General features: G+C 31.7%; 1 protein-coding gene across 1 annotated transcript; it reads right to left on the reverse strand.

The window, feature by feature from the left end:
• Nucleotides 1-4,639: 4,639 nt before the first annotated feature.
• On the reverse strand, nt 4,640-14,092 carry LOC106470802 (calcyclin-binding protein-like). The gene is made up of 6 exons (XM_013931367.2): nt 13,769-14,092; nt 10,958-11,153; nt 9,817-9,913; nt 7,506-7,605; nt 5,663-5,757; nt 4,640-4,954 (listed from the first exon to the last, which is right to left on the reverse strand). The coding sequence occupies exons 1-6, from the start codon at nt 13,784-13,786 to the stop codon at nt 4,798-4,800; spliced, it is 663 nt and encodes a 220-aa protein (XP_013786821.1). The 5' UTR covers nt 13,787-14,092; the 3' UTR covers nt 4,640-4,797.
• Between the last annotated feature and the right edge of the window lie 283 nt (nt 14,093-14,375).

Consider the following 14,375-nt stretch of genomic DNA (forward strand, 5'->3'; position numbering starts at 1 on the left):
CGTATTACGGTGTAATGTTTGTGTCGTCGTATTACGGTGCAATGTTTGTGTCGTTATAAGAAAACGTCATGTTTACAGTTGTGATGTAATGTTTGTGTCGTTATAAGAAAACGTCATGTTTACAGTTGTGATGTAATGTTTGTGTCGTTATAAGAAAACGTCATGTTTACAGTTGTGATGTAATGTTTGTGTCGTTATAAGAAAACGTCATGTTTATAGTTGTGATGTAATGTTTGTGTCGTTATAAGAAAACGTCATGTTTATAGTTGTGGTGTAATGTTTGTGTCGTTGTATTGCGGTGTAATGTTTTTGTCGTTGTATTACGGTGTAATGTTTGTGTCGTTGTATTGAGGTGTAATGTTTTTGTCGTTGTATTACGGTGTAATGTTTGTGTCGTTGTATTACGGTGTAATGTTTGTGTCGTTGTATTACGGTGCAGTGTTTGTGCCGTCGTATTACGGTGTAATGTTTGTGTCGTTGTATTGCGGTGTAATGTTTGTATCGTCGTATTACGGTGCAATGTTTGTGTCGTTGTAATACGGTGTAATGTTTGTGTCGTTGTATTACGAACATTCAGAACTGTCCTTTCAGACCACTAGAACTCGAATGGATACGATACTTGCTTACGTAATTAGCACGTGATCATAATCTATGGTAAGTCCGTAGTTAATTTTCGAAGTTTACGTAAACGAAGCAATTCTATTAGTATATGCGTGTCACGAGAAACGTGTGTCGTGTGTTAATTCTAACAATGCGCATAAGAACATATTCGGTGATCTGTCGTGCGCGGTTTCTCTGTTTAAGAACGTATTTGGATGTGTGTGTGCGTGTTAGCTGAACATTATATATATAGAGGTACCTGCTAAGCCTTTTCCCCTGGGAATGTAGATAATATTGACATAGTAACAAGGTAATATATATGGAAACTAGATATAGTTGTTCATGTTAATGACCTTATTAAAGTTCAATAAAGCCACATTCTTTCCGCCCACACCCCAATATGTATTTTTTTAACGTTCTAAGAACAATTTGCGTCTGTGTAGCGATAAACGAACAAAAAAAAAAGTCATTCTTGGGATTATCAACATTTTCCTTTCTGTCGACGGTGAATATATCTTCGCTCTATTTTATAACTGAATGTTATTTATTAAAATATTCAAACAATTAAGAACTTATTCAACGACCTCCATTCTTCAGTCCTTTACGTTTACCTATCTAAGGGACACTGTTTCCTTAAAACTGCTAGAGATCATTTCAAAATATGTCCCATAATGCCCCAAATGAATAATACCTTTCTTTCTCAACCTGTGTCTATTAACTTTATTTGGTGTACGCTTTAACGTAACAATTTAAAAACATAATTATTAAAATTGATAAAAGTGTGAAATAAAATTTCTACAATTGTTTTCAAATCAAATTATTGAATAAAGATCTAAGCTACATAACGCTGGTGTCGCCATCTATCATTAAGTACAGAAGTCGTGTAGACAACTAACAAGCAGAACATTGAGAATGATAAAAATATCGTTTGCTTTTTAATTGTGATTTTTTTCGTGTGTTAGGATGTAATAGACAAGTAATGTAAAAAGAAAATTCGATGAGATTTTGACATTTTACAACGGCCTTTTAAAAATGCGGTCTTAAAACAGATTCCGTGTTTACAAAATTTCTAGAGTTAATTTCATTTTGTCTCGTGTTTCGATTGTCTGTGATTGAAGCATTTCTGAGTAACATTACCTTTTATTTATAATTTTTCAGCAAGAATTAATATCTGTCTAATATTGTGCAGAAAATAGAGACAGTTACGTGATGATGGCCAAACGTCGTAATTTTTGTAAAAATAGAAATAAACAATTCACTCAAAAGCAGTATATTTGGGCTTTTATTGTGCACCTTTGTGGAACTCGTCAGATGTCGCTTTTACTTGCCTTCAATGGCAATACTCAATTTTTCAATATAAACACCGTCAACCGCGTTTGGTCTGATCAACCGATTTGGTTTCCGTCACAGACATGGAACTTATTCATTCATCAGGTCTACCCAGTAACGCTTTGTTGTATTTATTAATGATAATTTTAATGGACAAATAACACAGAACTGGTGTTATTCATTTTTTGTGTGCATTCTTTTGTGTCAAATCTATCGATGTATAGGCTTAGCGGTTAATTGTCAAATGTACTTGTATTGTTGATACACTCAACATCTTAAGTAGAATATCTATTCTATATGCGAGGCTGGTTTATTAAGTCTGGGTATCCTCTTAGTCGTCTAACATTATAATTAGATTTGTTTGATTTTATTAAGCTATAGCCAGTCCTTTTTTTTTTCTTCCCCGGTTAATTGTAATTCTTATAGTTGTTGACCGTTTAATTTTAATGAAAGATGTCACAGTGTCACAAATTACACAGGCCTGCGAAGTTAAACTTCATAAAAGTTGTTTTAGTTTTAAAAACGGATTTTCCAGAATTAAGCTACACAGACTTCGAAAATAATATTCATTTTTATATCACGTAAGGATTTTTTACAAATCGGGAATTAAAAGAAAACTCTTACTTAGATCCAGTTATTATTTCGTTTACCACAATGAACATTTTTTATTATTATGTTTGTTAACAAAAATACAAACAAACTGAAGAAAATGGAAAAACATTGATGTCAAACGAATATTTTGTGTGAAATCTTCCTCTTTTTAGTCTCAAAACTACGTGTTGTGGTCTTTCTTTCATGTGTTATTGACATCAACCTAACTAAATCAGTTTTGTGAGGGCCAGATTTCGACCAACATATCTTAAATTGTGAAGTTTTTTAAATCAACAACATACATAGATGAAACAGAAGTTGCTATTATATTGTTACGTATTTGCTTGTTTGATAATTTCTCGTAAAAATTCTTTCCGAGAAACTTTAGCGATACAAGTCCTTTCGTAAAATCTCACAAGATAGCGAAGAAAAAATATATTGTAGCTCAGGCAGGATGGGATTAATCCAGTTCTAAATCCTATCCAAAGAAATTAATCTCTTGATATGGTACTAGCAACTAGCCCAAATCTGGATGTGTTAATCCAGTTAATTACTCTGTATTAGCACGAGTTAAGTGTGTGATTTTTAATTGATTTATTTAAGTAAACTACATCCAGAAATATATCTTGACATTTATAGAGTTGCTATGACAATTAAATTTCTAATTACACTCCTCCACAATTTAAACATTATAATAAAAAACTCATAATGAAAGTGGCTTTGTTTTGGAACTAGTAACTAGAGGTAAGTACATTTATCACTCTAGATATTATATTTAGGCAGTGTTTGATACTTGTACTACCCTGAATTGTATCAGTTGACGTATTTTGGGCATCAAATGATTGGAAAATTTCAAGCCTGTACATAATTATTCCTCCATTAATCCACCTTTAAAAATCCCAAAGTACAAAGTTGTCTCTCTGCAGGTTTGCGTATCTTTAAGAAGACGAACACGGTGATTCGGGTGGAGGTTCTCTGGATGACTGAAGACCTGTGTCGTGAACATATCAATCTTCGAAGTTAAACAATCCTATACTTTCTCCAACATCGCTAAAGTTTACTGATACTCAACTTGTTTTCAAATAATGTACGGTTGAAAGAACCATATAACCTACAGGTACTATCGAGTGTTCACTACAGTGGTGTAATGTTAAGTACGTGTAGTTAGAAGACTTTGTACTAACGATTGAGATAATAAGTTGTAAAATAACTTGAAACATAAAACATTTGTTATGGTAATTTTATACTGAAGTTCTTTTAAAAATTGTATTTATGTTAGGCCTATTCTATACATATATTTTAACACTGTATTCTTTATCTAGTCCCTTTCTACCACACTACATTTGTCACATCCCTCGTGGGCCAGTTGTTTGACAAATATAAATAATTCGTTGTAGAACTGAACATAACAGATGTTAAGATTGTTCAAGAAATGCAATCGTTAATAAATTATAAGTAATGGAGAGAAAACACACAAAACTCTTTATGACCATTGTGTATTCTTGTTATTAGAGGTGTTTTTGGCCTCTTGACCATGGCCAGAATACAATGAACTGTAATTTCCAACCTACGGTGTGGGTTTTTGTATATTACTAATCTTAATATTATGATCAGTGCAATCATTGGTTATATAGAAATCCATCAGTGTGGCTTCTAGGAGGTGTATTTACACTGTTTTGATTGCCACCGGCACAAAATAATCATTGGACTGCATACTGACTAGTTCACGAATGATTCCATAAACGATAGATCGTGACCTTAACCAGAAAATTCTCAACAGTAATTAGCTTGATTGGATTTGTGGGATATCGATGATTGAAAATGGCGGGAAAAATGATCAAATAAAAGTTACATGATCATTTTATGCTTCTATGACTCGTGAAGTTAATATATGTATACTTCATTACATGCATGGCCCACCTTCTGGAAGTCAGTGGAGGATTTGACCCACTTGAGAAAAATTCTAGGATCAACACTGTCCATGAATACATACAGGATTTTGGACACAATAATAGGTCTCTACATATATATATTTCATCTTGTAATAAAGCAAAATATACTTTTATTGTAACATTTTCAAGTAGGGTTTACAGAATAAACACAAACCACGACAATCACATCTGATTTTACAAAGAAATATTTTTATTAGTGATAATTATCAAGTATGCTTCACAGATTAACACGTCTACAAGATGTAATAATTTATTTTTTTTCTGCTGGTAAACTTATCTTTCACAAGGGCCCGTTTCCCCACAATGACTTGCCATCTGAAGTTATTTACAAGTCCATTTCACCAGACTGCTTCTCTCTTGCCTCAGTCCAAGCTTTAGCAATGGTTCTTTTCATTTCATCATCACCGTCATCATACATCTGCTTCATGAGGTTCATCAGACTCTTACCTGGATCACTGGTGTCTTCATCATACTTGGGAGTTCTTTATAAAGATCATATGAAGTGTTTGAATCCCAGGATAACAACATTAGAAGCTTATGTCTTAAGTTATTATTATTATTATTATAGCCTCCTAAAAACTGGTATTCCAACCTTCATAATGACCACATGTATAAGTAAGTTTGATATACGCATATAAAAACAATAAAGCCGTCAATTCTTTTACCTGTTTTCACTAAATGTGTCTACAAACTGTTTAAAGAACATCGATCATTTCAATGAACTGCTTAAAACAGAAACATTTTTATTGTTTTGTAATGAATATAATTGTGCGACAAAAGAGAATAATCATAAAAAGTGGTAATAATTTTACACAAAAACAAACTTATAATTCAATAGTACTGTCGTCTGACTTTTAAAAAAATCAACACTGTATTGTATAAAGTATAGAATATAAGAAATATGACTTTACTGAATATATTTACATGTTAAAAGAAGCCACTACAGAGAGAGAGAGCATTATTCATCTCTAAATTTAGTATCTAATACCTTATGTCAAGGGAGTTTTTGGATTGGTTACTATCCATTAGAGTTTGTATGAAATTCACAAGAATCCAAACTCAATAACTTGTATAACAGTTTCACATTTACTAACTTAGTTTTATGACAATAGGAAGTACACTGAATGCAACCGTATAGTTTGTTTGAATAATCTTATTTAACAAAAAAATAAATCACTCAGACTTCTTACCTAGAATCCTTAACTTTCTTTTCAATTTCAGTCACATATGGCCAGTGTTTGGTGGAGTCTTTCTTTAAAAACACTGTCACTGTATCATTCTTAACCTTCGAGTACAGGAAATTATTTATATTAATTGGAATTTTATTGTTTTCAGAGTGAATAATAACAACAACACGTGGTGAATGGAAATTAAATTATTCATTTAAAGCAACCTTTGGATTCCACGGATATCTTGTTAAATATAAAATTACATAGACTTCAAAAAATCTGTTTACTTCTGCAAATTAAATTTTAACAGGCCCCTGACGAGCCAGTGGGGAACATTTTTGTTAAAAAAAAAACAAAACACAACTACCCAATCTGGTTTTTCTTAATTTGAACTGAAATTTTGTGGACATTTTTACTGGCTTAAAAGAAGGAAATTCCCACCCTTTTTGTTAGCATTAGGGCTGCAAAAAGTGATTTAAAATGGTAAGGTGACTGAAATCTGTCAGTGCATCGTAGGCCTAGCACAAGAAGTATGGAAATCACCAAATGACACGAACCGTTTAGAATCACCTTGGTAGATATTGTGTGGCAAGGCGAGTACAATATTATGCCTGTAGCTGTTTTAAAAGTGTTCCTCTCTGCTCATCCTATTGCAGGCTATCATGAAGTTTTGACCTTCTCTACCGAGTCGCAGGTGAAATCGTTCGTAGCTCAATTGAAAGCTAAACATAAAAGGTTGGCAATTGCTTAATTAATGATGCAGAGAATGTGGCTTTATTGATATATACTGAATTTACTCCCAGCGGGTAGACCTAAGTACTAGCTAGTACAGACTTGAGGATGCTGTATTTCACTTAAACATTTATTAATTAACAAACGAAAACTTGTCTCGAAAAGATACGTCCAAAACCACCCTCTTTGGGAGTTTATGTTGAACTTACTTTTAACATTCGACAAATTGTAGCGTAAAGACACCCCTTGGCTCCCGAGAGACGTGTTAAAAACCCTTTTTAGCAAGTAAACATATCTTAACTATTTGAATTAGAAGATGGTAAATATTGCCTAACATCTACACAGGGTTATCACAATTACAAACCATTAATCTGTTTTGTAGGTGGCCTCACAACTCGCATAAAAACTAAGGAACGTTAAACATTACACTTTATCGTGTTTTAACTAACTATAAATTGGTTTTTCTATCTAGTGGCCCAACAGGCATGAATTTAAAATGTAAAGCTATAAATGAAGCTGATTTTCAGTGCTTTTGAAGCCTAGTTTCTCAATACTTGTCACCCATTACTTTGACATCTAATAACAATTAAATAAGATCATGATACATTTTATCCCCATCAGTAAATAATAATTCTAAGTCTTTCAACAATTTGTAAATAAATAAAATAATAATAATATAGTTTAATTAAAAAAAAAAGATTTGTTTGTAAATAACATAAACTACTGCTGTTAGCCAAAGGAAACATCAAGTTGAAACGAACTAAATGGAACGTTTAGATGAACATTTAAAACTGACAAGAAGTATTTTTAATGTTGGTTTTTTAAACATCTTCTCGCAACATACAAAAATCTGGAACTACATACTGTTTAATAAGTCCTAGGTTTGGTTAATTACACTGATAAAAGGGGGGATTATATTAGTGACACCCCTCTGGCTGGATAGGGTCAGTTACGTTACACCTCGTATTTGATCAAACTTCGTTGGCAGCAATGGATATGTTATATATATATATATATATAACTAATACCCATAATTACTTGCAAGCTTTACTTTACGATGTTAGAAAACAAAATTCATTATTTATTAAATTGTATATTCAATATTAGTAGTGGAAGTATAAAGACTTGTTACTTTGTGGTAACTCTCCTGAGGCTTGATAGGGTAGGTCAAATTCTTTATGGTTAAAACTTGAATTTTATTTTCCAGCCCAACAACTTGCAGTTCCACTGACCTATAAAACCCAGGATTAAAACTGTTAATATGGGAAATGGATGTAAACCGTACAAAAAATTATGTAAAAGTTTCAAGAGGGTCAAATATATATTAGCAGTAACTTTAGAATATTTTTATAATTCCGAGTCTTTGCAGAAATCTATTTATACGGTTTTCATATTGTTGATGAGATAATTTTTAAGACATGGAAATTACTAATTATACAACAAGTATTAATAACGATAACACATTCTTTAGACATGTAAAAATACAGTTTTCCAACCCATACTTGTTTTCAATAACTGTTAGGACCTGATCGACCAACTTGGTCAAATTGATTGCCAAGTACGTAAACATTTTATTTTCTTTTTAAGTTACTAAACGAAGGAATACATTTGTTCTGACACCAAATTATATTTCAATAATATCATAAGGATGTATTGTCGTGCTGAAAATTGGCTAGATTCCATCGTTAGTTTGAAGTGTTGAACTTTTATATCACCGAGGACACAGTTTCCCAAAAAGTAGATCGTGGAAGGGTTTGAATTGGGGTCACAAGCTCCCTAGAAAATATCTTATTTTTTCCATTAAATTTAAAGAAAACAATTATCACAATTTTTTTTACAAAGTATCACATTTTAACACCTCCGCTAAGATTAAGATTATTTTTTTTTACTAGTACAACCCAACACAAAAAGGTGTACTTGACTGAAAAATATCGAAACATAACTATTGCTAGTGGGTCTACAACCATGCTTTAAGAAATTAAACTCACTAAAACATAAAAACTGTAAGTCACAGTTCTCCTTACATATCTTACTAAAACATGAAAACTATAAGTCACAGTTCTCCTTACACATCTTACTAAAACATGAAACTATAAGTCACAGTTCTCCTTACACACATCTTACTAAAACATAAAAACTGTAAGTCACAGCTCTCCTTACACATCTTACTAAAACATGAAAACTGTAAGTCACGCTTCTCCTTACGCATCTTACTAAAACATGAAAACTGTAAGTCACGCTTCTCCTTACGCATCTTACTAAAACATGAAAACTGTAAGTCACAGTTGTCCTTACACATCTTACTAAAACATGAAAACTGTAAGTCACAGTTCGATGTGTTGTTTCACTAATGCAAAGTTTAATAAAACATCTTACTAAAACATGAAAACTAAGTCACAGTTCTCCTTACACATCTTACTAAAACATAAAAACTGTAAGTCACAGTTGTCCTTACACATCTTACTAAAACATGAAAACTGTAAGTCACAGTTCGATGTGTTGTTTCACTAATGCAAAGTTTAATAAAACATTATATTAATCACTAAAACTTCTCAGAATATTTTTAATTTGGGTCACATCAAAGGTGGTATTTCTAGACTAAGGATGGGGTTATGAATAAGATTGGGAACAACTGATTAAGAATGATAAAAACTGTAATCTTTATACCTGTAACTAACCGAGATGGTTTCTACATTTATGTCAGTTATAAAAATATTGAACCGAGGAATACAAAGTAGAAGAGTTACAAGTTTTGAAAGCATCCTTAAGTTGTTCATTGTTGCGTTACAATTTTAAGTACAAAACCCGAAAACTTTAAAATAATTTGTTTACCCCGAACGAAGGTTTTCACTTGTTTTATATTATTGTAATAACTTATGTTGTGATATCAGTCCACTAAGAATATAAAAACAACTTTACTGAAAGTAAATAAAAGCTTCCAAACAGCAAAAACCATAGTATCTTTGATACACAACTCAATTACCATCATTTTGTTTTTGTAACAATTGTAGACAGAGCATATTATGCCCGAATAACTATTTGATGATGTCTTTACATTTAGTTACGATACTTAGGGATTTTTTTTTCTTACTCTACAGCTTCTCGGCAGTATGTCCAAACTATACCAAGTTTTTTTTATTATTGCTACAGCAACAAAATGAGCATGAAAGAAACTTGAGCTCTAAAGCCAAGTCTGTTTGTTAACTTCATTACTACAGTTTATGACAGTATTTGAGGTGAATGAAATTCAAATCTTCTTTCATCACTCTTCCTAGTGAAATCCTAAAAATATCTGTTTTTACACGGGAACCTAGGTATGTTTTCAACAAGTAATTACTTTGACAAATGTTTTATGTTTGATTTATAATTTCTCTCTCTTTTAACACAAAATCCATTTTATCAAAAGTTCAAACAGCTAAACAAGTCAATAAACTGATACTTACTTTTCCAGGAAGTTTGTTTTAACTTGCTCAGAAGGAAGGCTTTGAACATTGGGTAGCGTGACATACAGCTTCACAAACTTGTCTGACTGATCCCAAGCTAGTAAAAAATTAAATATATATATATAGAAACACACAATAATAATACTGGACCTTTAAAGTCAGATACTCTTGTATTTTATTGTCTAAATGCCACGTAAAACTACAAAGAAGTGATTTACCAAAGTTTATAGAGGTTTTAATATATTTCAAGTAAATGTTAAAGTGTGTGTACAAAACTACTACTCCAGGTTTAGCCTAAAATCTGGAAAACACATGTTTTAATGTCAATGCAGAGTGAATAGAGAGTTATACAAAATAATTTTTGGTTTCATGGGAAAACTCGCTCCTGTAGTACAAGAACCACAGGATTTAATGGAAAAGTTAGAAAACAAACTACAGATTTTGGGGGTTTTTCTATAGTTTTATAAGACATTTTTTTTATTCCTGAAATACATAAAAATGCACTTTTATTAGAAGACATCAAGTAAACTTAGTTAGGTTACGAGAGAAGTGATGAAATAGTATCATCAAAATCCTTCTTCGTTGAATATTGTTGTTAAATTTATAGGATAAGGAAAAGAAACTGTATCTATCTTGGTCAAGAATGTTATCAAAAAACATTCTTACCTAGCCTGACCTAACAGCATTCAGACAGACCAGGTCATAGGTCACTGGTATGTGTTTGTTTTTTTTTGCAGTGTATTTTACAATTTATATCTGGAAGTGTTGACTATTTTGATTCACAAAATAAATATGTTATTGGCTATAAATTAAGTTCAAAGTGATTGTATGTATCTAAACTGGAACTTTCTCATAAACAATAAAAAAAAATCCTAATTTCAAAGATGAAAGGAAATATTCTAAATGTTTCTTTATTTTCAGAACGGCGTCTTAAGAAATTTCGGAAACTTCACAACGTAAAACACTAAAGAAGAAATAAATTATACGATTTTTTTTGAAAACTAGACACTAATGTGAAAATAAAAATCAAGGGATGTCAATCACACCTCCAAATCCCGAAAGAGTGAAGTATTTCTATCTAAAAAATAAAATATGGTTACAAAAACATAAATGATACATTCAGATAAAAATGCTTTCTTACCATAGTTTTGTATCTTTACCGTACAATACTGGGGCCGAGTGGCATTAGCTTTAACTTCAGTCCCAGTGGATGATGTTCCATGTAGGTCTTTCAGAAATGTCTCGATTTTTCTAATTTCAATAGAAAGTGCTTCTTTAACACGTTTACGAACTGCAACTGACTCTAGCTTCTTTAGTTCTTCTAAATCTGCTTGGAACTTTAAAAAAAAAAAACAAGAAAAAAATTAGCATCTACAGGTAATCTCAACTGGAAGGGTATAAATTACTATTAGAATGTTCGAATACTTTTATTAAAGTTATAATTATACACTTCAAAAAGAAATTATCTTTTCCATTTCAATCGTCATTTATTATTTGTGGAATTGAGAGAACAGTGCCCGAAGTAATAAGTGTTGGACACTCTTTGCCATAAATTAACCCATTGCAACGATGTGAAAACATTTACTTGGCCAATTTCTACACAAGTTTTATCTTTATGATCCACAAAACTCACAGAGGGTAAGTGAATTGTAATTTATAACAGAAAATATACTTTTTTTTAATAATGAAAGGGTGCTCTCTTATGATATGAAACAGGTTTAAATGTGAACACGTTTATAACCAGAAAGGTTAAGATCAGAAAATCCCTGTAACAATCATTTGATACTTGGCATATTGGCAAAGGGAATCTATCAACCTGGTTATCAAACAAACCACTTTATACAGGAAATAAACAAAAATACAGTATTAAAACAATTTTTTTAACCCAAAAATTAAAACACCAATAATGAATCTACAACTTAGCCACAAATATTTATAACAATTAACTCAATAGTTGTCTTTAAAAATTTATAACAGTTAACTCAATAGTTGTCTTCAAAATTTTATAACAATTAACTCAATAGTTGTCTTTAAAAATTTATAACAGTTAACTCAATAGCTGTCTTTAAAAATTTATAACAGTTGACTCAATAGTTGTCTTTAAAAATTTATAACAAAATTGTTATAAATTTTTAAAGACAACTATTGAGTTAATTGTTATAAATTTTTGAAGACAACTATTGAGTTAATTGTTATAAATTTTTAAGACAACTATTGAGTTAAAACTCAAAAGTTGTCTTCAAAAATTTATAACAATTAACTCAATAGTTGTCTTTAAAAATTTATAACAGGTAACTCAATAGTTGTCTTTAAAAATTCATAACAGTTGACTCAATAGTTGTCTTCAAATTTAATCATCATCAAGTGCCATGATTTGTAGCATAGGCGATCATGTTCCCCACAAATTTCCCAGTTTCCATCCCATTTCTTCTCATCACATGACCAAAGAATGCTGCTTGTCTTTTTCATACTTTAGTTATTTTTTTGTTTCTGCTTGTTGTTTAATTTAATACAAGAGCCAAAATAAACAGAAACAATATGTGAAAGTTAAATCTTCAGACAGATGCACCACAGAACAGTGATTGTTTTACCTAGCCTTAAACACATTTAATTTGTATTAAGCCTAGTTCAACATTGCAAACTCTGGGTACATTCATATTGAAATATTTTAAGTATAATATTAAAAACAATTCTGTTATTACATCAAAATAATATTTAAATGAGTATACTAGAACACAAACTTCAAGTAAGTAAAATGTTAACAATGATAATAAAACTGGCAAGCAACTCAAAACTGATATACACCCTAAACGGGTTAAATTCATCCATTCAAACCCTAAAAGATAATGGACATAGATTTACAGAATGACAAATATTTACAAATGTACTGCTTACAGTACCAAATTAACACACTTTACATTATCCAACGTTTGTACATGTTATTTTTTTTCTGTGGTTCAGTGGAATGTCACATGTAAGAATTATTTTTACATTGGCTTAATTACTCACTACACAATCATGTTTACACAATAACTTTCATAAAACTCGGTCTGATGCCAATGTTTACTGTCCAATAACATCTGATACCAAGTAGAGCTGGGCCATCAGTGAAGTTTGATGACTGAGAATATTCAACTAATCATTTATTCTCACATCAATATATTCTATGACCATTCTTATGCATAGATTTCATAAAATAAATAAGAACTCCAACGTTTAAAATTGCACAATTATTTATTGTATAAAGTTAAAAGCAAAATATACAATTAAAAAAAACTATACGTTTCAGTGGAAAAAATTCCACCATCTTCAGGAGATCAGAAGAAACATAGAAAATTTCATTTTTATAGAAGTGTACGTGTATAGAGATTTAGGCCTGGGTGCCACAGAAGTGGTAACATGGTATCTCCTTATTCATTGTTGATGGAAAGGCTTTTGCAAGAGTTCTTCCAAAAAGATTACAGTTGCTAGCAACTGATGTGTACCCTAAGTTACAGTGTGGTTTCAGAGCTGGATGGTCTACTTCAGATATGACATTTTCTATTTGAAAGCTTCAAGAGATGTGCTGATAGCAAAAGAAACCAATATACATCACCTTTGTAGACTTAAAAAAGGCATTTGATATTGTCAGTAGATCAGAATTTTTCAAAATACTTGAGAAAATAGGATGTATTCCCATATTGTATAAGCTCATATTCTTTCATGAGGACATGCATGTAACAGTTCAGTCTGATGGCTGCAGTTAAGATAAATTTTGGTGTGAAATGGGGTGTTAAGAAGTAATGCGTGTTAGCACCAATAGTATTTGGCTGCTACTTCTCTGTACTATTGTACTCTTTGTGCAAGTCGAGTTTCAAATGTCTAGGAAGATGCTGTAAAAAATGGCTGATACGCATTATTACTAGCACAACTAAACTACAATCTACAGGTTAAGATACAAATTAGGCCTTACCTCTTCCACTTTCGACATTGTAACTCGAAGTCGACGAGTCTTAGATTGTACTCAAAATAATAAATGTTCGTACGAGTAGAATTAATATTATAGTCTCTGGAAACTGGAACAACCCCAATCAGGCTCTCTCAGTAAAGGATTATTCTGTAGTTAAGATGGTAATCAACAACAAAATAGAAGCAAACCACCAATTGAAGTGCAATAAAAATCAAAACCAATCTCACTTCAGCTTCTCGAATATTCTATCTCACCCAGTTCTACACAATATTAAACGACTATGGCTCTGAGTATTTAGTGAATTGACCGCCCTCTGGAAATTTTTAACTACTCTGCAGCGCCACTAAAACTTTTTTTATAATGTAAGGTAGACAGAAGAATAATAATGGCTGGAGACGGCTTGAATGGGTAATGAAGAAAAACTTTAATACAACAGCAAATGTACAACGTGAGGATGATGACAAAACCTTGTCGAAACGTTGTACATTTGCTGTTGCATTAAAGTTTTTCTTCATTACCCATTCAAGCCGTCTCCAGCCATTATTAGTCTCAAAGTGGGTTCCTCGTCATCGAATTTGAATACTTACAGTAAGGAACAAAGATGTCACAT

Source organism: Limulus polyphemus, unplaced genomic scaffold (genome assembly GCF_000517525.1).
Source record: "Limulus polyphemus unplaced genomic scaffold, Limulus_polyphemus-2.1.2 Scaffold4224, whole genome shotgun sequence".
Lineage (NCBI taxonomy): Eukaryota > Metazoa > Arthropoda > Merostomata > Xiphosura > Limulidae > Limulus > Limulus polyphemus.